This window comes from Melitaea cinxia, chromosome 15, assembly GCF_905220565.1.
Source record: "Melitaea cinxia chromosome 15, ilMelCinx1.1, whole genome shotgun sequence".
NCBI classification, from domain to species: Eukaryota; Metazoa; Arthropoda; class Insecta; order Lepidoptera; family Nymphalidae; genus Melitaea; species Melitaea cinxia.
In genome coordinates, this window is record NC_059408.1 from 9,739,970 (window position 1) to 9,765,763 (window position 25,794).

General features: G+C 32.2%; 4 protein-coding genes across 4 annotated transcripts in view; 1 reads left to right on the forward strand and 3 right to left on the reverse strand.

The window, feature by feature from the left end:
* LOC123660279 (general transcriptional corepressor trfA) overlaps positions 1-10,500 on the reverse strand; it is a 40,930-nt gene extending 30,430 nt beyond the window's left edge. Inside the window, exon 1 of the mRNA XM_045595374.1 lies at positions 10,361-10,500. Within this exon, the coding sequence (XP_045451330.1) occupies positions 10,361-10,376 (16 nt within the window). The 5' untranslated portion in view covers positions 10,377-10,500. The remainder of the gene's footprint in view (positions 1-10,360) is intronic.
* An 850-nt stretch (positions 10,501-11,350) lies between these two features.
* Positions 11,351-12,860, forward strand: LOC123660351 (ADP-ribosylation factor 2). The gene is made up of 4 exons (XM_045595448.1): positions 11,351-11,534; positions 11,662-11,924; positions 12,001-12,126; positions 12,450-12,860. Exons 1-4 carry the CDS (start codon positions 11,468-11,470, stop codon positions 12,534-12,536), a joined length of 543 nt encoding a protein of 180 aa, XP_045451404.1. The 5' UTR covers positions 11,351-11,467; the 3' UTR covers positions 12,537-12,860.
* Positions 12,861-14,338: 1,478 nt separating this feature from the next.
* LOC123660731 (enoyl-CoA hydratase domain-containing protein 3, mitochondrial) lies at positions 14,339-15,976 on the reverse strand. Its single transcript, XM_045595780.1, has 7 exons — positions 15,779-15,976; positions 15,585-15,691; positions 15,360-15,495; positions 15,186-15,284; positions 14,896-14,987; positions 14,738-14,826; positions 14,339-14,663 (listed from the first exon to the last, which is right to left on the reverse strand). The coding sequence occupies exons 1-7, from the start codon at positions 15,794-15,796 to the stop codon at positions 14,374-14,376; spliced, it is 831 nt and encodes a 276-aa protein (XP_045451736.1). The 5' UTR covers positions 15,797-15,976; the 3' UTR covers positions 14,339-14,373.
* On the reverse strand, positions 15,740-25,422 carry LOC123660730 (ATP-dependent DNA/RNA helicase DHX36-like). Its single transcript, XM_045595779.1, has 13 exons — positions 25,025-25,422; positions 24,196-24,337; positions 23,702-24,150; positions 22,941-23,110; positions 22,237-22,399; positions 21,883-22,156; positions 20,945-21,407; positions 19,974-20,204; positions 18,957-19,135; positions 18,254-18,578; positions 17,014-17,261; positions 16,494-16,674; positions 15,740-16,361 (listed from the first exon to the last, which is right to left on the reverse strand). Exons 1-13 carry the CDS (start codon positions 25,184-25,186, stop codon positions 16,274-16,276), a joined length of 3,075 nt encoding a protein of 1,024 aa, XP_045451735.1. The 5' UTR covers positions 25,187-25,422; the 3' UTR covers positions 15,740-16,273.
* Between the last annotated feature and the right edge of the window lie 372 nt (positions 25,423-25,794).

The window sequence follows — 25,794 nt, forward strand, 5'->3', positions numbered from 1 at the left end:
CAAAAACTTTTCCTAGGGTGGACAAGATGGAGATAGGCCTGTAGTTACTGAAAAGTTCAGCATCTCCAGATTTAAATATAGGGACGACCTGCGCTACTTTCCAGATAGAAGGAAATATTCCTGAAGTAAGGGAGCAATTAAAGATGACAAAAAGGGGTTCCACTAAATTTGAAGCGCAACGAGAGATGAATAATGGTGGGATTCGATCATGTCCAGCACCTTTAGATACATTAAGAGTGAGTAATTTTCTATAGATCTGCCTGCGAGATATACTTAGTGTCGATAAGCAATCACTAGAGAAGGCTAATTTCCCCGTCCAGCACTCATCAGCATCTTCATTATCAAAATTACTAAGAGGAGGACAGGAGCAAGAAGCAACCGAGGAGAAGCTGGTCGCGAAGGCATTACAAATGTCACTACCAGAATGCACTCGACGATCACCATCAATCATGACAGCAGGGATAGCTCCAGTACCACCACGCTTTGCTTTGACGTAGGACCAAAATAATTTTGGATTCTTTGAAATTCCATCCTCTATGTTCTGCAAATACGACTTATAGTTGGCTGAAGCCAGTTTATGGCAACGTTGAGTTAACAATTTAAAAGATATTAAATCAAGAGGATTTTTATATTTTTTATATCTTTGCCTGATCTTATTTTTCTCCCTAAGACGGTTAATTAGATCTTTACTGAACCACTGCGGATACTTATTCGTCTTAGGTTTGCTTGATAGGACGAAGTCATGTACTGCCTTGTTTATAACTTCTAAGAATTTCACAAGCAACCCATTAACATCCTTACACCCATCAAACAAAGATTCCCAATCAACTTCAGCCAAAAAACTGTTGATTAAGTCATAATTAGCCTTATAAAAGTTAGGTCTGCTGGTATCGTTGTACTGTAATTTGGGACAGTCAATTGACGAGAGATCTACAATAAGAGGAGGGTGTAGTGGATCGATAGGACACAACACGTCAATAGCCTCACGCACGTTACAAGATAACATTCTTGTTAAAACCAAATCAAGAGTTCTACCCATATAATTGGTGATGTTATTACATTGTTTCAAGCCGTTTAAGTTAACAAAATCTACAAAACATTGAAAAAGCGGTGATAAATGGTACGACAAATTGCCCACAGAAGCCCAATTCAAAGTTGACAAGTTAAAATCCCCAAAAATACATATTTGCGAGTTATAAAAGTCAGAAATTCGATTGAAATTGTCCACAAAGCATTTTACTATCGATAAGTTTGCCAGTGGTGGAAGATACGTCGCACACAGTGCCAAAGGAACAGAACCATTGACTAGTACCCATAAATCCTCACAATCACTTTCCCATTCCTGCAACCTTCTAGAACCGATACGATTATTTACAGCGATCAATACTCCTCCCCCCTCCCTGCTACTACTAAAGCCAGCTGTTTCCCGATCTCTTCTGTAAACGACGTATCCCCCACCAAACAGCTCACAATTCAATATGCTACTATTAAGCCAAGTTTCCGTTAATACAATAATATCATAGTTGGACAAAAGTAATCTTTGTATGAACATATTAGTTTTAGTACGTAAGCCTCAAACATTTTGGTAATATACAGATAAACAGTTGAATTTTAAAATTACATAGCCAGATTCATGCAAAATAACAACAATGGTATCGTTAACTATTTAAGGTTATTCAATGAGTCTAAATCGCGTACAAGAATATAATCGGAGCCATCCGTCTTTCTCATAAAAATACGACCATTTCTGACCCATACGTGTTTGTAGCCCTTCTCTTTGGCAGTCGACCTGGCGGCAGCGTGTAGCCTCTTATTCATGGGGGACAGATGGTCAACGATGTATATCGCAGTTTTTTCGCCATTGAAGCCAAGGTGTGAGCTGTTGAGCTTTTCTTCTTTAGACTTTCCTCGGTTGAAGTTTATCGACGCAGCTAGAAACTCATCGCGAATTTTCCTGCTAGCGAACTGAACTACAACCGATTTCGGTCTCGAACTATTGGGTTTCGTTTTAGCGATACGACTACAATGTGGTATTTGTTCCTGCGGGACAGCACACCCGACCACTGCACCCAGTTGAGTCACAATATGGACTAAATTTTCTGATTTTCGTTCGGGCACACATTGTATTTCAACGTTGACAGATCGCGCGTTTTGTTCGAGGGTATTAATACGCGCATTAAGATCCCTAACGTTCGACTGCAACACACTATTTTCTTTCTGTAGTTCGACCATGACCTTCTTGGTTTCTTCATGTTCTTTAAGCAGTGATTCAAACTTAGAGTTCATGAAGTCCATAGAGTTTTTCATGTCCGACATCTCTTCCTTCACTGACTTAAGTTCGGTGCCAATAGATGTAGACAGTGAATCGATTTTAGAAGATATTTTTAGTGTGTACTCTTGAAACATGTTTCGGAAATCACTGGCTGATAGTATTGTTGATGGCGGTGATTGCAGCGCCTGCCTCTTAGAAGCACGTATTGTGACATTAGGATTAAAGCGCACTGGGGTGTTATTATTGTTGTTGCTTTTTGGCCGCTGAGTAATGCACAATGGGCACTCCCAATCAGACGAATATCTTAAGTTTACATCGGTAGACAAGCAATCCAAATGATAAGATTTTTTTTTTTTTTTTTTTTTTTTTTTTTATTTATTTAACACCAACAAGATAGACACTGACAATAGACAGATATAATCATAAACAAAGTATCTTAAAAGCTAAGCGTTATCTTAATTATAGGTGTTACACGCATTCTGTTAATTTAAGCACGTATACATAAAGATTGTTATAACAAACGATATTAATTAAAATACATTAAAAAACAATTCTAACATAATAAAATAAAGTCCCGATCAATTGACCATACAGTTGAAATGAAAAACAATTTAATATGATTTGATTGTAAAATTAAATTAACATTAATGAATAAATCGCAGTTATTATAAAACTAAATAGTACAATCTAAAGTTGATAATTGAAAATCTATTCACATAAATTAAAAAAAAATGGTGTATAATAATTAGAGAATAAAAAAAAACATTAAGGAATTATGTCATGCAATTAAAAAAAATCATCAGCTATTATATATTTAAATATTGATAAGTTACTCGAAAAAATGTCAATAGAAACATTAGGATCGGGTTGTTTTACCTTTTTTTCAATGTTTTTTCTGCAATTCGATTTGTAAAGCGAATTATAACTCATCATCAGCCTGTTAATTGGTGAATGGCGTCCCTGACGAGTCCGGGTGAATTTTTCAACAAATGGAGTAAATGAAGATGGTCTTGCTGCTCTTGAAGGGGCATGAAAGTTTAATTTATTTAATAAGTAAGAACTGTCAATGACACCATTCACCAACTTGTGCAGAAACACAAGATCGTGGAGACGTCTTCGATTCACAAGTGGTGGAAGTTTAAAATACTTTAGTTTTTCCTCGTAACTATTGAGCGACCTAGGTATATCATGATAAAAGGAGAGGTGCTGTAAGAATCTTTTCTGTACCTTTTCAATTCTTTTGCAGTAGATATCGTAATAAGGATTCCACACGACACTACCATACTCCAAGTTGCTGCGAACTAGGGCTGAGTAAATAGTAATTTTTGTCTGGGCGTTTTTGAAATCTTTACAATTGCGGATTATAAAGCCAAGGGTCTTAAGGCTTTTGCTGACAATATTGTTAATATGAACGTGGAAACGGAGTCGATCATCAAGCACTATCCCCAAATCGCGCACATGAGACACCTCTGATAAAATGCTACCCTCGATAAAGTAAGACCTTCTAAGCGTGGTTTTCTTTCTCGAGAAAGAAATAACCTGGCACTTATCTGTATTAAGGACCATGCCATTGCTCTGACACCATAATACCAATCTGTCCAAGTCACCCTGCAAAAGTAAAGCATCAGCATTGGAACAAACTGGTCTAAATACCTTAAGATCGTCAGCAAATAAATAACAATTCGAATTGGTGAAACAGCTACTGATATCGTTAATGAATATGTTAAATAATAAAGGCCCTAAATGGGAACCTTGAGGTACACCTGTACGAGCGGCAAATCGAAAAGAAGCATAACCATTAACGACAACAGTCGATGTTCTGTTTGTGAGGTATGATTGGAACCAAGCCAACAGTGGTCCCTCTATGCCGATGCTTTTTAGTTTGTTCATTAAAACGACATGATCAACCTTGTCGAAGGCCTTACTGAGATCAGTGTATATTGCATCCACGGATTTGCCATCATCAAGAGCCTCAGTAATGTCCTCAACAAAGGAAACAAGATTCGTGGTTGTTGAACGAGCCCTCACAAACCCGTGTTGCTCCTCTGCTACATGATGCTTGAAATGCCATGTTATAATCGGGCAGATGAGTAATTCAAAGGCCTTAGCGAAAACTGAAATGATAGAGATGGGTCTGTAATTTTTGACCTCCTCTCTATCCCCGCTCTTAAACAATGGCAAAACCAATGCCTCCCTCCACAAAGTTGGATATGTGCAGGTATGAAGCGAAGTGTTAATAATTAATGTTAGCGGTAAAGCCAAAGAACTAGCGCAATTAGAGACAAAAACAGATGGAATACCATCTGCACCAGCCGCCTTAGAAGGGTCAAGTCTTTTTAACACTTTATAAACTTCGTCCACAGAAAAAGATAGTAAAATGGGAAAATTATTACTGCACACTGGGACCATATTTGATGATGAAAATGTTGTTTTCGTATCATTACCGTAAACCAAAGAAAAGTGCCTCGCGAACAAATTACAAATATCCGTTCCGTTGACCGCGACTTTATTACCCAGTTTCATTTTTGAAGGGTAAGAACTCTTACCCCTCTTATGTTTTAAAAATGACCAGATTAGTTTTGGATTAGATTTTAAGGATGCTTCAAGTCCATCCAAGTATCTTGCGTAAGCAGATGACAACAGCTTATCGCATCTTCTTTTTAAAAGGTCGAAAGTTAGTTTATTGCGAGGATTATTATATTTGCGTAACCTCAATCTGTATTTATACTTTTCTTTGATGCAGTCAATAACACATGGAGTGAACCAGACCGGGTAGCGACTACTGCGAGGTTTAGACTTAGGCACAAATTTTTTGATTAAAATTCGAATCTGCTCGTAGAATTTGTCAACCATTTCATCGACAGAAGGGCAAATGCTTAAGATCTCCTTCCAGTTGACCTCATTGAGAGCAATTTTTATATTTTCGTAGTCAGCCTTATGAAAACAAAATTTTGTTACATTACAGTTAAATGGCAAGGTTGAAGATTTATTAAAATTCAATGAAAAAATTAATGGGGGGTGAAGGGGATCGAGAGAAGTCAACGGATCAATACAGGGAGAAACATCACGAATTGGATTGTCGCAAAGAATTAGATCTAAGATTTTATTTTTAATATTTAGTATATTGTTGAACTGGCTTAGGTCATTACAAGATAGAAAATCCAATAACATATTCTGTAAAAGACTGTTAGAGAGAGCTGCTGAAAGATGACCCTGAGGTTCTTGTGATTTCGTGCATACCACACAATCAAGATGGTCACCCGAATCGTTATTATCCTCACAGCATCCCCAAATATGCTTAGTGATAGGCATTGTCGATTATTGATGTTTTGATTTATTCATTACTGCCCGTGGCCCGCACGCGTTAACTTTAGAGTAAAAGCCGGCCGGAACCGCCGCAAACGCTACGTCCCGCAATTTTTAAATCTGTAATATCTTCGAAAATATTCATTTAAATCATATGCTGTAAAGGGCCATATAGATCTATATTAAATCAACAATGTATTTAAGGTATTTAATTAGATAAGGATTAATGCTGTATTGGTTAAAATCGCTTTGAAAATTAGCCATTATTTGTCGTAAAAAGTAAATGACAAAAAAATGTTTTTGTGGGATATCACTAAGAGATAGACATTATACCATAGCGGAGTTTTCTGTAGACCTTTTCAATGTGTACAATACTTAGTACATTATTTTGATAAATCTCGTAGGGTTCAGGCTGCATTTGCAATGTAAGCGGAAAAAATGTAATTATTTACGACATCACATTAGAAACCTCAAAAATAACAGTATTTCTCCACTATTTAATGGATGTTATTATACATATAAACCTTCCTCTTCAATCACTCTATCTATTAAAAAAACCGCATCAAAATCCGTTGCGTAGTTTTAAAGATTTAAGCATACATAGGGACATAGGGACAGAGAAAGCGACTTTGTTTTATACTATGTAGTGAAGAGGCCTGTGCTCAGCAGTGGGATGTTACTGGCCGAATCGTGATCGTGAACTTACATATGTACATGTATCAAGAACCAACAACAAAGGTAGTTTTTTGTTGTCATTATTTATTATGAAGAGTTCTCTCTAATAGTTGATAACTTTGCAGACGGATCTTACGATAACTTGAGATTCGACGTTTAATGGCGAACTTTACACTTTTGTGTGTTTTGGCCTCTTGTGTTGAGAGAGGTGAGTTGGAACGCTGTTAAGCTTTCACAGTCCATGTAAATCAGTTTGTGCCTGTAATATTTAGATTTTGTTTCGTAGAAACTTTATCATAACGTTATGGTTATAGTATATTATAAAATTAGTAGCGTTATAGTATATAAAGTTAGTAGCGTTATCATCGATGGCATTGGCACACCGGAGGAAGGTGATTTTTATAAGTTGATTAGAGAGGACTCTAGTGTAAATTAACATTAGGTGGGTATAATAGCTCTGCTATAATGGCAGTAGAGTAAGATGGTTCTAGAGTAAATTACGTTATACTAGCTGTACCCTGCGCGCGTTGCTACGCTTTTTTTCGGCCGTACCAACTCCGAAAACTTTGCGGGCTAATGCACAAAACTTTGCTGAAGATCGTGACACGATCAAATGCATAGTTTACGATTTTATAAAGGACATACAGACAAACATTCATTTTTATATATATGTATAGAAATTAGAAAATCACGTACAACATTTCTTATAGGTAGACCAGATTGATAGGTTAAACCGTATGCAGTTTTGTTATTTCTTAGTACAAGTTATTGATTGAATTGAGATCAATAAATTGCTTATAGAAATAAGGCCATGTTTCAGTATTCTGCCTCATCGTTTAGAGTCAATGTACTGTCTTTTAGAACGAGGGCAAGAGACGACACGCGAATCTGAATCATTAATGCATCATATCTAAATATCTTCTATATGATTTTATCAAACCATTCAATCGTATATATTTTTTTTGTAAAAAAAATGTATTGCGTAAAATTTATGCTTAAGTTTTTCATGGGTAATATTATCGTATCACCTTATTAAAATTATGTTTACGTCAATGTATAGTCAGTCAATTTAAAATTATATTTAACTAGCTGACCTGGCGAACTTTGTACCGCCTTCTTTATTTTTTTCTTAAATATAATAATTAATATATCAAAATAAAATATAGCCTATCTTTCAAGTTGGATCGAACTGCACATGGTGTGCGAATTTTATTATAATCGGTTAAGTGGTTTAGGAGTCCATTGAGGACAAACATTGTGACACGAGATTTATATATATTAAGATTTTTGATCATTGAATATCATATCAGATATGATTTTTTCACATTTAGACATTGTTATAAACGAATATTTCGATCGCTAGCTCACTTTATTTAGTCCCCAGATATCTGTTTTCATACAATAAGATTAATAATTCTGACTAACAAATATTAAACAAATACGTGTATTAAAATCTCTGTAAAAAAATTCTAATTAAAAATATTTTTAATCGAACTTCATATTGGAGACATTTGATATAACAATTTAGATATTATAATTTACCATGGGTGTATCCATCATGTATCCAGAACTTTGTATAGTTAGGGCAAAAACAAATAAATGTTAAAACTCGATAAATAGTAAAAATTAAAAAGGCTTTTTATTTACTAAAACTTTTTCTTTGCCGTCACTATCTATGCTACTTCGATAATAGCTTGCGAAGGTTTTGGCTAAATATACCTAATATAAATTAATCTTCTCTAATCTATCTAAATCTCTCTTATTACAATTTAAAGTATCCGTTATTAGCTTTGAGTCAGGGTGGTACAAATGCCTTACCCCCCTTTGAGTACGCCTATGTAATTTTCCATTTGATAGCGAAATTTTAATATATATTTCAAATTAGGTTATGGACTCTACAAATATAATTCATAGCAAACCGAATAATATTTTTATTAACTGAATATAACACAAGAGAGCGACCACCTTCTTCATAACCGTGCTCTTAGGTATGTTCTTCCATATTAATTTACTTTGTGCTCCGAATGAATCAAATTCGTTCAATGACATCGACAGAATAACGATCATCAAAAAAGATATCGGATTCAAGTGGGCTATCGCGAGACCTACACAAACATGATGTATATACATACCTTTTTATATCCAATAAAGTAAACATGAAAAGAACCAACTATCGAAATAGCAACTAATCGCTTTCACCAGTAATTGATTGATGGATCCAATCATGAATCGACATTATAACAAAACAATATTGAATACACGGTGAAGATTTCCATTATCCATAGAGTTTAATATAAAAAATATTAACGAAGAAATTTTTGTTAAGCCTAATAAATTGACATGTTCTTGCATTCCCATTAAATTAGTCTCTATCAATAAATACTTAAGTTTTATAAAAAATTACTTTTTAACCGACTTCAAAAAAAGAAGGAGGTTACTCAATTCGACCGTATATATATATATATATATATATATATATATATATATATATATATATATATATATATATATATATATATATATATATATATATATATATATTTATATTTATATTTTTTTATGTATGTTCGGGGATAACTCCGTCGTTTATGAATCGATTTTGATAAGTCTTTTTTTGTTGGAAAGAAGATATCCCTAGTTTAGTACCATGATAAGGAAACCAGGATCTGATGGGATCACAGAGAAATAGAGGGAAACTCACGAAAATCCGCATAACTTTTTACTAGGTGTACCGATGTTAATGATTTTTAATTTAATCAAAAGCCGAATCCGAGCCGAATCAAAGCCTGTTTATCATATGGTCACATTTAAATTTCATCGAGATCTTATTACAACTTTTGGAGTAATCTTGGATAATGCGTATTTACTTGACTATTTTTTCGTCTACCTACGTTGTATTATTTGTCGATATAATTGAAGTCGGTTTTTCTTCGTTTGCCTGCAAACACAATTATAATATCAAAGTTTCAATAAAAACGCGCTACAATATAACGAAATAAAATAAATTGTTTATTATTTCATTTGTATATTGTATCGAAACAAAGATATTGTTCAAGTATATATAATATATAATTAAAACTTTTATTTGTGTTAAATAAAATGACGAGACTATCTTTTGTGCTTGTGTATTCTATCGCTAAGAAACAATTCCCGTAATTGTTTACCAAGATGTAAATAGACACCTTCTTGAGTGAGTTATTTATTCCGATTTCGCGACTCTATCGATCCTATTTCTACAACACACATGTTCAATTACCTATACTGTTATTACGGTAAATAGTTCAGTAACATTTTCCGTAAGTGGACAGGCCGAGGCCTGGATTAATATAACATTTTAGAACCCACTACCAATTATTCGAAACATTTATCTCGACCAAAATAAAGTTAACTAAATGTTTTTGTTAATTAATACGTCTACAACTCACGCTTAGGCGTGGGCCTTTGTTTTTATGACGTAATACAGCAAATTGCGCGCTATTGCATACCTTCAAGTCATAGAAACTAAGTTCCAATAAACTTGCTTACACCATATTTGATTTGAGTGCCTCTACCATTAGAAGTGGATAGAGTTGAACGACGAATGCTGTAGTTCAAGTTAAAAATAATTCAATTGGCAAGGATTTGTACCTACTTTATTTTATTTTTGCTATTGTTTAAAATAATAATAAAAAAAAAACAGGATAATACCTACGTATAATAACACAGTGTTTTATATTGTTTTATGCAACGCGAAAATTTAAGAAATATAATAAATATCTACAAATCATGAAACAGTACAACATTACGCAGGATATGCTTTTTAACGTTAAAAAAGCTATTAATATATTTATTAAGCATATTTTTTATACTTTTAAAATAAAATAGTTATTGATTATTTTTTTATATTTCAATTGACAATACTTTTTCAATCATTAGAAATATTTATATTGTTATTAAGTAATAAAACATAATTATATTGTAATCAATCAAACATTAAATTTCTTAAAAGGACCTTATATACAAACCTGTTTGTAAAATCGTTCCGAGAGTTATTCGTGTACGTGAAGGTCAAAGAATTACGTCACTATTAATTTTTATAATCATTAAATAAAGTAATTTACTACTCACCTTCGTAAATATCCATGTCGATCCCGGCCAAAAAAATTAAAAGTTTTTGAAAACGTTTCTATGACGACGCATGACAGCAACCTATTACAAATCCTATTGGCCACAGAATAATCACAGATGTCACAGTCACATCAAAATCAAATACATGCTTACAGCCGTGGTTTACAGTTCTGCGGACATTTGATAGCTGAAAACTTATTGCTTATATACAATTATGAAATACATAGTCAAAGATGTATATTATTAATTAGTAGTTGAAATGCAGATATTTACTCTATTAAATGTTTATTTTTTTAAATAAAAGCTGAAAAAGAAAACTGCACGAGGGATCACAATTTTGAAACATAGTTGTATTAAGATTGTATACCTACATCATTTTATTTTTATTAAGGCTATCCACATTTCTAAAATTATATTTTATAAGTACAAAAGTAAATGATTAATATCACAAGTTTACTTATAAGTTAAAAAATACCAGTTTTTTGAAAACCGAAAAAAAAATCAAAACTTTGTTTTACTCCACTGCAAACCTGTTTCTATATTTTAATACCTTATAAATAGAAACCTAAAGTAAATTCTTTAAATCTTGAACATTAGTCATAATAAGAAGTATTGGTTTCACAAATACTAGACATACCCAATAAAACATTTTCTTGTCAAATTTCCATAAATTTTAATACTTTTATTAGTGAAAATGTTTTTTTTTAAATTAAAAATAGTTTAATTCATGGCTACATTCGTATTAAAAACTTTCGTAAACATTTAAATATGGCAATATTTAAAAAAGCCTTTGCCTTGGTTTACGGGCCTACGAAAAAATATATTTTGTTTATAGTCATTTATATAAAATAAAAAATACGAACTCAAAATATTTTATCTGATTTTGTAAAATTACTAATTGCCACTTTTCATTTAGTAAAAAAAATTCTTAATTATTTAATGATTTCATTGCTATCAATATTGGTTATGTGTCACATTTAAGTTTACATCTGTGACGTTGTCCGCGTTGACGATTACCGACTGACGTACAGTAGTCATCGACATCGATTTATATAAAAGAAAAATTTGTTTCACTTTATACATATTGTAAAAGTTTTGTGATAGACTATGGGTCTCACAATTTCTAGTGTTTTTACGAGGCTTTTTGGCAAAAAACAAATGCGTATTCTAATGGGTAAGTAATTTGAAAAAGTATCTTGAAGATTGCGTAGATTGTTTTTTACATGATTCATTGTCACAATTCGATGCATTTGTTGCAATACTTTGTTTACGTTTACTATGTTTATGTTTCTCTTATATAGTTGGACTTGATGCCGCTGGCAAAACTACCATACTATACAAGTTAAAACTTGGTGAAATTGTGACCACCATACCAACTATCGGCTTCAATGTAGAAACAGTAGAATACAAAAACATCAGTTTCACGGTTTGGGACGTCGGTGGCCAAGACAAGATCAGGCCACTTTGGCGCCACTATTACCAGAATACGCAAGGATTGATATTTGTTGTTGATTCAAGTGATACTAAGAGAATAGCAGAAGCTGAAAACGAACTTGCAAATATGGTAAATTATAATCAATTATTCTACGTTATTTCACCTAATTCTAAATTTTTATCAAACCTGTTTGTTTGTTTTTTAGTTAAAGGAAGATGAACTTAATGATGCAGTGATTTTGGTGTTTGCGAATAAGCAAGATATGCCCAATGCTATGACTGCTGCTGAACTAACTAATGCTTTAAATCTAAACAATTTAAGAAACCGTCGTGTAAGTATTAATATGAATCAGTTGCTAAGATTGTTAATTTCCTACTGCTAGGCTTATTTATATAAGAGGTAGGTTGGAGTACATTCCATCCTGCTGCTCCACTGAGTCTTGGCAGATAAATTACCTACCTGACTTATCTCTATCAGGTTTCTACGATAATAGGCTGGTCCGACGTCTTTACATGCTCTCTGAGGCATTAAAATATGACACCCATATCAAAAACAAATATACAAATATCTGTTTGTATTTGTACATATTATATGAAATATATATTCTTACTCTTAACTGAAGTAATTTAACTAATTAATTAATGTATGTTTTAGTGGTATATTCAGGCAACATGTGCAACTCAAGGGCAGGGGCTCTATGAAGGATTAGACTGGCTCTCAAATGAATTGGCAAAGAAGTGAGATGGGTAATAACACGTCCCTGGAGCATGATGACAACCTTCCATATTGAGAATGTTGTTCCAACTAAAAAACCTGAGAATTTTTTTAATATAACTTAAATTTTATTTTTATTTAAATACTTATTTAGTAAGTGATCCATAAAACAAAGTTATCTTTGCATTCATTTTATTTCCAAAGTCATTGTTTTATATTAACATAAATCAAAGTTGAATAAACAAAAAGTTATCTCTGTTCGTAAACTGGTATCTTTAGTGTTCTAGTTGGAAAATAATTAAAAAGAGTATTATTCTTTTTAAAATTTAGTACATTAAAAATTTAATCCCACTAATGAGTTTAATTTTACTTTGTGTATGTAGTTTTGCAATACATAAAAATAATATTGTTTAATATTTTTTTTATGGGATCAGTTAGATCACTTTTTTAAATTAAATTTGCTTTTTATTTGTTTGTAAAATATAGTGACATATAGTCCATGTGTGATGCTATTTTAAATTTTTCTTGGTATAGTTTTTTTTTTAGTAGAAATACAGCATCAATAATTCATAAAATCTAATCCATACCAAGACATGTTATCTTGATAAGGTAATACATATATATCTTCTATTTGCATATAAAATATCTATTTTTATTCTGAATTATATGATGTGAAACATTAGCATTCCAATATTACCATGTATCTAAACTATGTACTTATTTTAAGATTGGCTTTCAAGAATTGTATTTAAATTGCATCACATTCAGCCTGTAACATCCTACTGCTGGGCATAGGCCTCTTTCTCCATAAAGGAGAAGGATTGGGGCTTAATCCTTAACAATTAATATTTATATATGTAGGAGATATTCAAACCAAAATGCAGGCATTTATTCTGAATAAAACATGTTTAAAAGTCATTTGTTACTATATCTCGCATATGATTGTTGAAAATTAGACACTTCACACACTCAAATGTTTTTATTATATGGTTATTATATTTACGTAAAATCATAAAAAAGTTTTAGGTTTATGTTGCACGAATTTTAGGAATAAATATTTTGTTAGTTTTAATGTAGCATTGATTATCTGATATCGTATAATCAAGATAAGGCACATGAATTTATAATGTATTGTGTAATGTGAACAATATGGTAAAGTAATGTATGGTAAAAACTGAATTGCACAAAAGTTAATATTAATTGTTGAATCCAAGAAGGAAACTACATATTTACTTTAAACAATGAAGGAAACAATTCAAACTTCAATATAACATTTTTCTTTAGGGTTTGTTTCATGCTTATTATAGTAAACTATATAAAATAATGGTAATATTTAATTTTAATATATATATATATATATATATATATATATATAAACGTAAAATTTAAAAGTAACTCGATTGACTTACTTGGTAAATTAGTGTATAAACATCTTTTGAAAATATATTCTTCAACCACATCCATAAATATATCACATTATACTATAGGACAATAATTATGAATTCAAGTTTGCTTTATATCTCAGATGAAGTCAAATTTATTTATATGATGTAATTAAGTATATAATAAAATATCCATTTAAAAATATTTTAGTTAGTCTACATTAAACTTCCTCATTTAACATTCAGTTGTAAAATTGGGTTTTTTTTCTATTTTCTAAATTAAGTAATCAATCTTGTTGATGTATATAAAGCAAAATATATCGGCCAAAAATATTTTTATGTGTATGTGACATTAATATGCTTTTAAATGTTATCTTTATACTTGCTTTGGATATACACTAAGAAGAGAGTGGCAAATAAATATAGGTGTAAATAATAAAAGTGTAGTTTTATTACCCCATGTATATATTTGATATCAACACTTATTTATGACTCCAACATGCTTTTCGTTTTTCTACAAAACTTAATATTCCTTCTTGACCATCATTAGAATTAACGTTTTGTACCATTACTTCTTCACCTAATTTATAAGCATCGTAAATATTAAGATTGAGTTGTTTGTAGAAAAATTCTTTTCCAAGTGTAATAACACTGCGACTCTTACGTTTAATTTGTTCAATTATTTTATTGACTTCTTCATCTAGTTTATCCGCCGATACGACCTTGGTTACTAGACCACTCTCATATGCTTCTTGTGCAGTGATTGGTTCACCTAGAGAAAAGTGTATTGAAAATTGAGTAAAAAGAATTTCCTTATAATCATTTAATTTTTTAATCCATACTGACCAGTCAACAGCATGTGCATAGCTCTGGCTTTTGGAACACTTCTACCTACAGCTATACCTGGTGTTGAGCAAAATATCCCAAAGTTGGCTCTAAAATTATTTTCATAGTCAAGAATTGTTCAAAATTACAATTGACATATTTAAAGAAAGGTCAATTACCCTGGTGTTGAAAATTTACTTTTATTGGAACAAACAATTATATCACAAGTCGCAACTAATTGGCAACCCGCTGCTGTTGCAAATCCATCTACCTAAAATAATTTACACTTTTTAAATCATATATTTCTTTATTAGACAAAATTTTAGTACTCTTTCTTTTTTTCCAGAGTCGATGGCTCTCATTAAGATTTAGTGATACTAAGTCCCAAAGAGGGCCGTCCATAATAATGGGAGGTTCGGAAACAATAAAGAAACACAAATACAGAGACCAAAGTAAATACCTTTCTTACCTTTGCTATTATAGGGAGTGGGCTTTGGATTATGGATTTCATTAATTCAGTTGCCTTATTGAATATTAATTTATGTTGCTCCAATCCACAAGACATTTGCTGTAGAAAGAAATTTCATATATATGATAGTGTATTTATCACTATAATACAAGTTGTTATTATGGTATTACTTACCAATTCCTTTAAGTTATGACCAGCTGAGAAAACATTACCGGTTGCTGATAAGACTATAGCTCTTAAGGTAGTGTCATTTTTATTTGCATTTATAGCTTCTATTAGATTTTCCATCATAGCAAGTGACAAAGAATTTCTAAATATAATATATTTGTTATAACATACTACGATTAAAGGAGTACAATATAACATTTATTTTGTTAAATATATTAATTATGTACTCACTTTGTTTTTTCATGATTTAATGTTATTTCACGGGTGCCATTGCCTTCTTTAGTGATAAGATACTGATTATGAACACACCGTTTTATTATATTAAAAGGTATATTTCTCTAAAATAATAAAAAATTATAGTAATGGTTTAAATTAAAACAAGCAAATATCATATTCATAATCTAAATATAATATGTCCATTTTACCGGAAGCATAGACGACATTTTAGTGTAAGTTCTTAATTAATAGTATACTTAAGATTAGAGAGAAGTCGTTAATCGTTAACTAGTTTAACTTAGGTATTTATTGAATCATAATTACGTGTTGATAACCTTAGTAAACACTAAACCAAACACTAGACAATGATGATCAAAGAGAATGATAAATAAGTTGCCAAAAAGCTGTCAAATCTTACTTAAGTATTGCCATTATTATTATTTAATTAATTGCTTGTTTTGAGGGGAAAAAATAAACACAAATATTTATAAATGTAATATCAATTATATTGTAATCTATTACATATTATTTTTGAAGTTATACTTCTTTTGGCGCGTTAGGGGAAAACGCGCGGATACCGTTAAGAAAAAAACCGAAATTAGCTAGTCAACGAAGAGCAACAAAAAGTTAAAAGTTAGCAACATATCAATGAAGTATAACTTCTTACGTGGGTACATAAGTAAACACACACATTTTTTTTCTGTCTAACTTTCTGAATTATCAGAATCAGAAAAATCGTCACCTAAATACATAGTTTTTTCATCTTCCGCTGTGATTAGTCGAATAACAGCGCTGAAACAAAAGTTTTCATTTTAGTTAAAATAATTTGCAATTGCAAATAAATATAGGAACATTGTTTTCCACAACATTGTTATATTAAAAAAAACTTAAAATTATCATAAAAGAAAATTAGTGTAGACTTACTTAAGGACCCGTTCTTGAAATTCATTGTAATAGAGCGACTGAGTACTTGAGTCCGTAATTTTTGATGCTAACACTTTGTCCAGTAGACTTCTTAATTCCATGAATACATTGGCGCTGTCTCTATTACATCGAACTTTGATATTTGATATTGACAGCAGGCAGTTTTGGGGGCTTTCTACATCTAAAAATTATTAAATACATACACATTTTAAGATCACATTTCACCAAATTATGATAAACGATCGATATAAGGTGGTGTCAATCGTTTGATTGTTAAAAACAATAATACAATTATAATAAACTTTTACCTCTTGGATTTTTGATATGTTTTCTGTCAGTTATTTCTAATTGCGATCTTTGAATTAAACATTGTAGCTTATTGAGAACTTGAGGTAGTAGAAGCCTCAAGGGCCTGTTTTACTTCATAGTTGTTAAACCTATTAGTAACTTATTGCAAGATAAACTTTAATAGCACCTGGTTAAACAGGCCCTAACCCGTTAAAATTTACGATTCACTTACCATCAGTAACAGCAAACTCTCCAAAAAATAATAATGGTAGTGTATATATAAAGGTGACTTCTAATAGGTACAGTTCTGATGTTCTTTGCTTCAACCAATAGACGACCCAGTTAACTCCAGGATTTTTACAGGGATTTGCACCCCTTAATCCGGACATTACACTACTTGGATGTATAGATAACTTTCCATCTTCTGGACTGAATACCGAAAATTTTGGTGCCTTGTGACGTTTGTTAAGGTTTGACCACCTGTGGATTTCAATGAAATTCGTTAGAGTAAATTTTTAAATACTACCAAAATGCAGCATGATTGACTGCATAATCTAACAGTTCAGCTTATATATAAGAACTAGAAGAGCCAAGCGTTTATAAGTCAAAGTTTTTCAGACTATTTGGCACTGATTTATAAAAAAAACCCTAGATGCACAGTCTCATACAAAAGTTTGCCGGTAAGACAAGGCATGAAATGGAGTTGAGTATATTTTTACACTTTCTATTTTTTATGCATTAACTTAATATTTTAAGTTTCATCATCATCATCATGATCATCATCATCATCATCACTTCAGCTTATCGCAGTCCACTGCTGGACTTAGGCCTCCACAATTTCGTGCAAAAATTCGCGTGAAATAGTAGTGTTTTGCCCATAGTCACCACGCTGGGCAGGCGGGTCGGTGACCGCAAGGTTGACTTTATCGCACCGAAGACACTGCTGCCCGTCGTCCGCCTGTGTATTTCAAAGCCAGCAGTTGAATTGATATCCCGCCATCGGTCGGCTTTTTAAGTTCGAAGGTGGTAGTGGAACTATGTTATCCCTTAGTCGCCTCTTACGACACCCACGGGAAGAGAGGGCTTTATTCTTGCTGCCGTAACCGTTATAACGTTATTGATTTCATATTTTTATAATTAAAAAAAAAAAAAACACTTCGGCATTTTTAACTAGTTTGACACGTGCAGTGAAACGTGCGACCCGATACTATTTAATTGAAATATGCACACAATTTCGGACGGTTTTGAAACGCTGAGTGTGTCTTGGGTTTTATAAATCAATGCTATTTGGATTGGATATAAATTTCACTTTAAATTTACCTCTAAAAGATTATAGGTTATATACTTTTTTTTAAAACTAACGTCTTATGAATTTGTACAAATTGTTTCATGTGAAATGTTAAATAAGACCAAATTCTACTTTAATTTTAAGCTGAGTTTTAAAAAAATCTACATATTTAATTAATGCTTACTTGACAAACGCTACATTTGGATATAACGATGCAGCAACAATAGCCTTAAATAAGCTCAAATTATTTGCGTTTCGATTTTCCCATACGGAATGGATATTACCCTGCTTCAAAAATCCCATTTGACGTAGCTCTTTAGCGAGTTGTTTCTTCATATCAGATAGCAATTCCAATGTGTTATTCGAAAGGAAATTATCATACGCAAATGACCGCCTTGATGATGGGGAACATTTTTCCCATTTTAAAATAGCTTCAGAAATTGCGATATGGTCACTTGGCTCTTCAAGTGCTAAATTACGTTTCGTAATGTCAATTTTTCTCTCTTTACCTTGGAAAAATATAAGTACACATAAGATAATTCATATGAAAAAAGGGTAGTCATGAAACTTTTATAGAAACAATTATAAATAAACAAATAAACAACCCATTTGTAGGATGAAATCTGTGTGACCAGTTTAAAGCATTACAGCAAGTACATTAAAGCATGACGCAATAAAATATACGTATTGTATATTTTTGTTTGCTACAAAATCAACAGATCCTAGCTGAACAAATAACTTTCCGAAAATTGAGTTCAGTTTTGTTTTAAATTGATTTTGAGACTGTTTATTTACTTACTACTCTTATTAATAACAAATTTTTGTTACGAAATTGATTAAGTATATTAAGAATTGGTATAAAACTAATTTTCCTAAAATTGTCTTACCTATGACAAATTGAAAGGGGTCTTTGAAACCCCAAACAGCAGCTACACTGGCTGCTCGGTCAAGGCAACCAAAGAGGGCACCAAAAAGCACTAGTTTTCCTGCAGCAGGGTGTACTGGCAATCTTGCTAAATGCCAACCAAGAGGTGTCAATGTTTCTCCATCATCTAAGGCTCCACACCTTTAAAAAGGGATTTTTATTTTTATATCACTAGGTCGGCAAACAAGCGTACGGCTCACCTGATGGTAAGAGATTGCCGTAGCCTATAGACGCCTGCAACACCAGGAGCATCGCAAGCGCGTTGCCGATCCAATCCCCCCTCCCCCCCTAGGAGCTTCCTGCTGTGCCCTACCTCAGTTATATTTTTAAGCATTTAACTGATGTATGGCACAGCAGATAATTTCCTGCTCAAAATCTGGAGCGGCTCGACTGGGGTAGTAGTACCTCGACCTTACAGAAGCTCACAGTTAAATAATACTGCTTTCAAGCAGTGTTGTGTGTCGGTTGGTGAGTCAGGTAACCAAAACTCCTGGGGGATTGGGGATAGGGTCGGCAACGCGCTTGCGATGCTTCTGGTTTTGCATGCGTCTCGCGTTGCTTCTGGTTTTGCAGGCGTCTATGAGCTGCGATAATCGCTTACCGTGAGGTAAGCCGTACGCTTGTTTGTCGGCCCAGTTATATAAAAAAAAAATCTTTACAAATATTACTACTAATTATGAAACAAAACTGTAAAGATCCTACGGGCGAATATAAAATTTGAGAATTTTTTGAAACATCAGATCTTACTGAACCGAATTCAGCAGATTTTGTCTAAATTACAATAAAAAAAAATATATATATATACTACTTTTGTAATATATTGCTACTTGTGAGCAATCCGCGTAAAGTCAATATTCTAACGCAGTTAAGTTCGTTTATTTTACTCTTATATAAAAGACAAACAGTTTACTTTCATTAATTAGCATAACTTTCGAAACTGAAAAAGGATTAATTAAATACAAATACTTTATATACTAACATCTGCAAATGTTTTACAGCCCACTGAATAGTTGTTTCTGCTGGCGGTGACGGCACTAACTTTAAGGCATCCTTTGCCATTCCTAAACGAAGTTTCTTAATCATTAACACTGGTTCCAATAGATTACTTCGTTGCAGTTCCGGTAGGAGTCTCTCAGGGATTTGTTCTGCGCGATACGTTGTTAGTAAATGGTAACATATACCTGGCTGACATCGACCAGCGCGACCACGCCTATAAATTTAAAAAAATTGTAATTGGTATTATTAATGAAGATATAAACATGGCAATAGTAGTTTGACGCAACATAAAGTATTTTACAATATTAATTGTTTAATAATTTATTGTACAATTGCATGCCTCATAAGGGAAGGAGATGAGGTTGTGCTGTACACTCGCCTTACAAAAATCGAACGATTTCTTTAACTAAAATTGTCTCTATTTATTTTCTATCGCACTAGTAGAACAATATTTACATATAAATATAATGGAAAAACATTCGTTTCAACACCGTTTTTTAAATAAAAAATAAATGTTTAAAAAATTTGTTCCGTGGACGTCCAACTGTCAAAAGTACGTATGAAAACTGGCCGCTGGCGTTATCACGATAACTGCCGATATACTAACTGTTCTATATATTAACTGATCAAGTCCATTTATTTTTTATACCCTTCAGTATGAGTTAAAACCGAGTCCTTTTGAAGATCAAGGTCTATTTCAATGTAGTATATTTATTATTAGCAACAAATGAGATTATGAAGCCGTGCATTTTTAGATTTTCCAAAACTTTTTATACAAATATGCCATTTAACATTGATTTTTTATAGGCAATCATAACTAAAGTAGTTTTTTTTTTACAATACACAATGCTTGCATTGGTCTTAAAGAAGTCTTAATAAAGAAAATGTTATTCTATAAAAATATATACCAAACTATATATATATATACTAACTATAACTAATTGAAAAAATTACCTTTGGCGTAAATTGGCTTGTGACACCCATTCAGTCTGTAGAGTGGTTATATTTTGTTCAACATTCAAGCCACTTATTTTGATCTTACCACAGTCCACAACATACACAATATCATCAATTGTTATTGATGTTTCAGCAATGTTAGTTGCTATTATAATTTTCCTAATATGTTCTTCGGGCCTTTCAAATATCTTGTACTGATCTAACGTTGGTAACTTTGAATGTAATGGGTATATTTCGAAATTATATGGTATAAAAAAATTGTTTTCGTATAATAATTTTATAAGTTTCGTAATTTCACCAATACCTGGCAAAAAAACGAGAATAGCGCCTGGTTTTCCCTTGCATATGTGAATCAAAAGTTCGACAATCAAATCTAAATTTATGTCTTCAATTCTAGAGTCTTGTAGAGTTTTGTATACATTGCTGCTTAAATCTCTCTTTCTTGATTCCAACCATTTATCTGTAAAAATAATCAATAAAATATAATATAATAAACATGAAATTTTGGTTTATTTATTAATACATCCAACTCTCTAGTTATGGGTACTAATGTAATAACATAGTACTTTTTATAGTATGTTTATTGAAATAATGTAATAAACTAATAACAGTAATAATTAACCAAACAAATATTTTAAAATTCAATAGCTTTATTAAAACAAAAGCCCAGAAATACACAAAAAATATCTATATGGACTGGAATGGAAATAAATATGTATTTCTTATGTGCAGGTTTGAACACTTGACAGCACTGCATCCAGTTGCAACAAGATGTTACCCCAATAATTGAAATATAATTTAATAGGAAATACACCTTTCAAAAATAAATACTGGTAAGTTATAGCTTGCTGTTGTTGTTATAGTTAAGTAGTAATTAATAAAAAAAAAAAAAACTATTTCCCTTTTACAAAAAATAAATAAAAAAAACAGCATACTAATTTCAGCTCGGTATTTGATGTTCTTTTCCATTACATTAGCACTTCCCTTATTCCTATACATCATCCATTTAGGTTGTTCTGGCTTAGCTTTTTCTGGTGGCAAATTGTACTTTGTTATTTCCAATATTTCTTCCAAATAAATATCTTTAACTGGGTATGCCAGACCTTCTATATGCATCAGAGGACAATTATCAAAATAACTCGACAGACTTTCTGCATCTAGAGTTGCACTCATAAGAATTAGTTTTAAATCTTTTCGCTTTGTTAGAACCTGAAAAATAGATTAATTTTTGTCATACTAATAAAGGAAATTATACATTAGATTAATCAAAATAATCAAATATTCATTACTTGTTTTAACATACACATAGACAAGTCTACATGGACATCTCTTTCGTGAACCTCATCTAAGATAATGTGGCTATAATTGGATAAGCTTTGATTAACTTCCAACTCCGCTAATAATATACCAGTGGTACAGAACTTTATGCTTCCACGAGGTCTTTCTTCAACTCTGGAATTAACAAAATTAAATGATATATTTTAGTGTAGTGTCATCTTTAACAAGTGATTTGAATAGCCTCACTTAGAGCTAAAATATATATTAGGCTTCAGCCTGTAAAATCCCACGGCCGGGCTTAGGTCTCTTTTCCATGTGGGAGAAGGATCAGAGCTTAAATAAATATACTTAATAGTAATTTTATTCAATTATATCAAGTACTGATTTTAAATCTTGTAAAAACAGCAGCATGCATAATCATATTCATAATCATGATAAACATTGGCTTTCAATTAAATTAAAATTCGGTACAGTAGTAAAAAGCTATCCGGATTTTCGAGAGTTTCCTTCGATTTCTCTTATCAGATCCTGGTTTCCTTATCATGGTAACAAACTAGGGATATTTCCTTTACAACATAAAAAGAATTATCAAAATCAGTTCATAAACGACGGAGTTATCCCGAACACACATAAATATATATATATACGGTCGAACTGAGTAACCTCCTCCTTTTTTTGAAGTCTTAAAAAAGTGAAAATATTACATATAACTTACGTTTCTAATCTCACAGCATAACCAACAGAATTACCAAGCTTCTCCCCTCTCTCTTTAGAAACTCTCATAGCCAAAGAAGAGGCAGCAATACGTCTTGGTTGAGTAACTAAAATTTTTACATTAGCTCCTCTTTTGGCCTTTATTGCATAATCTAAAATAATTTGTGGTACCTGAAATAATTATTAAATGATGCAGTAAAGAAAAATTATAATATTTATTTATTTATTATAATTTACATTAATCAATACAAGTACATAAAATGGGAATGACTGTTTGTAATTTAAAAATAACCATTATTTACTAAATGCATATGGATGTTATACACGGTACATATACCAAATTAACATTTTTGACAATTTTTGTCTGTCTGTCTGTTGCGGCTAATCTATGAAACAGCTAGACCGATTTTAATGAGACTTTTACTGGCAGTTACCTGATGTAGTAAAGAGTAACTTAGGCTACTTTTATTTTAGAAATTTATTTATTTTACAACTCTGCAAAGTGATCAATGACTTTTTTTCTTAAATTCCACGTTGAAGAAGTTGCGGGCACAGCTCATATTAAGCAAAACTAAAGTAGGCATTTCTAAAAACTGAACTCTCTTAAATCTGAATATGAATATAATAAACAAATATTTTTAATACATACAAAAATTATAACAAATAGTGAATTTGAACTGAATCTGCCTGTAACTACCCCACGATTGGGCAAAAAAGTATTTCTTAGTATGTTAAAAGAGTTCCGAGGTGATTTTCACTTACTTGTGTTGACTTGCCACAGCCTGTCTCCCCACTAATGACAATTACTTGATTCTTTTCAATCACCTCCAAAATTTCATTAGCTTTAAAATATGCTGGTAATTTTTCTCTAAACTTCATCATGCTTTTATAACCGTTACTTTGTACCATATCTTCATATTCACTACATAAAGCTATATTTACTTTTTCAGTTTCTGCATTTACAAAATTTATATTAATGCCTTTTGCTATACATTCTTCTAATTTGTCATTAAATGTCCCTGTTATAATATCATTATAGCCATATTTGTAATTGCTCGAAGGTCTTAATGGACAAATTGTTGGGTCAGGTTTATAGTCATCTTCTTCCTCTTGCTTTATTGGAATAAAATCAAGATCTTGAGAAGGACCGGCTTCACAAGAATCACTCAATTCATATTTTACATTAATTTTCTCCTCTTTATTACTACCATCTAACAACAGGTCGCTTCTATTCATTTTGTTGTCAGTTTCAACACCTTTTATATGAGTATTGTTTTTAAAACTATCAAAATTCTTCATAGGAGGTAAAGAAATATTTCGACTAGTAGCAATTTTCACTATGGCTCGAAGGTTGTTGTCAAGAGCTGTCATAACTGCGTCGGGGATTTTTAAATTTATCTGAAAAAATATACATTTTAAAACTATTTTGCATAATATAAAAGGGCTAAGATCTAGACGGCAAAACCGAATTAGAAAAACCGAATTATGGGGTTTTTGGGTGTGGAGGGCAGAGGGTGTAGGGGAATCTATACAAGGTAACTCTGTCACACCTCAAAACCCCATGGTTATGGATCTCCATATGGTTTTGAGGTTAGAAGAAGAATTTAAAGCTATTATAATACCTTTGAGCTCGTACTGTTTGCATTGTGACAAATCGACACTTTTAATCAAAATAACGCGTCAGACATAATATTCTAATAAAATTAGTAACATTCATCATTACAGCCTTAGTAACATTGCATGCTAGAATATATGCTTTCGCACGCAAGGGCGGAAGGGCTGCACTGCCCGCAGCGCCGGAGCCAAGCGTTCCTCTAACTTTAAAGGTGGTAGATTAATTTGAAAAAACGCGTGTAAAATGTGAAAATAACATGTGAAAGCTACGAAATTCTTCTTCTAACCTCAAAATTTTAACCATGGATATCTCCATAACCATGTGGTTCTGAGGTGTGACAGTGGTACCAGGGGTAGCGTTCCCCACCCTCCCCCCTTCCCCCCACGGTCCCGAAATTCGGTTTTTCCTAATCTAAAGTTTTACCAATATTAAAACTGAACAATAAATTTAATATCTAAACTATTATTTACCACAACGTCTTTTTTCGCTTTTTTCTTTTGTAGTCCTCTGTAATACATTCCAATTTCAACGCCTCGTAGACCAGGCGGATGTCGTGGTCTATTATTTTGACTACTCCAATTCCGTCCGCTTGGTCTCCTAGGTCTGGTCCAATTATTAAAATCACGAGACATGGTTTTAAAATTTATCGTATATTTTAAAGAATTTAAACAGGCAAGGACCACGGGATACAGATGTAACGAGATTGAAAGAAGACACACAAATGTTACTGATGGACAAATGTTAATTTTTTTTTAAATGAGAAAACCGATGATCGATGATCAGTTTTTATCAGAGATGAATATCACTATAAGGAGTCTATAATCTAACTACGTTATTATTTATATTGATTAATTACTGTTCTTCTTTTGACTTTTGATATCTATCATTGGTTACGATATTGCACCTGCGCAAAGGTATAAACGATCCCAGTAGATTCTCTAAGCACTGTAAAATGTATTGATTTCTGATGCATTTTTTGTTTACTGAATTTTAACCATTGATTGAACGCATGCATAACGCATGTTAACCTTCAAATTGACAGCAATTGTCAATTTTGTTTTAGCCACAGATCTAAGTTAGAGTTATGGTCATGGAGCATAGAGAAAATGCCCCATGGTTATATGATGGTTATGGTCATGGAGCATAGAGAAATCTCTCTATGCTCCATGGTTAAGGTGGGCATCTTAGACAAAGAAACCTTTAAAGTTTCTTTAAGGTTTCTTTGTCTTAGGTGGGCATT

Bases quoted from the DNA above. Each gene is read 5' to 3' on its own strand.
- LOC123660730 (XM_045595779.1), bottom strand. From the start codon at position 25,186: ATGTCTCGTGATTTTAATAATTGGACCAGACCTAGGAGACCAAGCGGA. The intron at 20,205-20,944 runs GTAATTTTTTCA...TTAAATTTATAG, and splicing joins CAAGCCAATTTACGCCAAAG to GCGTGGTCGCGCTGGTCGAT. The intron at 19,136-19,973 runs GTTAGTATATAA...CCCTTTTTAAAG, and splicing joins GCTGTAAAACATTTGCAGAT to GTGTGGAGCCTTAGATGATG.
- LOC123660731 (XM_045595780.1), bottom strand. The intron at 14,988-15,185 runs GTAAGAAAGGTA...AAATTATTTTAG, and splicing joins CACTCCCTATAATAGCAAAG to GTAGATGGATTTGCAACAGC. The intron at 14,827-14,895 runs GTAATTGACCTT...AAATAATTTTAG, and splicing joins AGTAAATTTTCAACACCAGG to AGCCAACTTTGGGATATTTT.
- LOC123660351 (XM_045595448.1), top strand. From the start codon at position 11,468: ATGGGTCTCACAATTTCTAGTGTTTTTACGAGGCTTTTTGGCAAAAAA. The intron at 11,535-11,661 runs GTAAGTAATTTG...TCTCTTATATAG, and splicing joins ACAAATGCGTATTCTAATGG to TTGGACTTGATGCCGCTGGC. The intron at 11,925-12,000 runs GTAAATTATAAT...TTTGTTTTTTAG, and splicing joins AAAACGAACTTGCAAATATG to TTAAAGGAAGATGAACTTAA.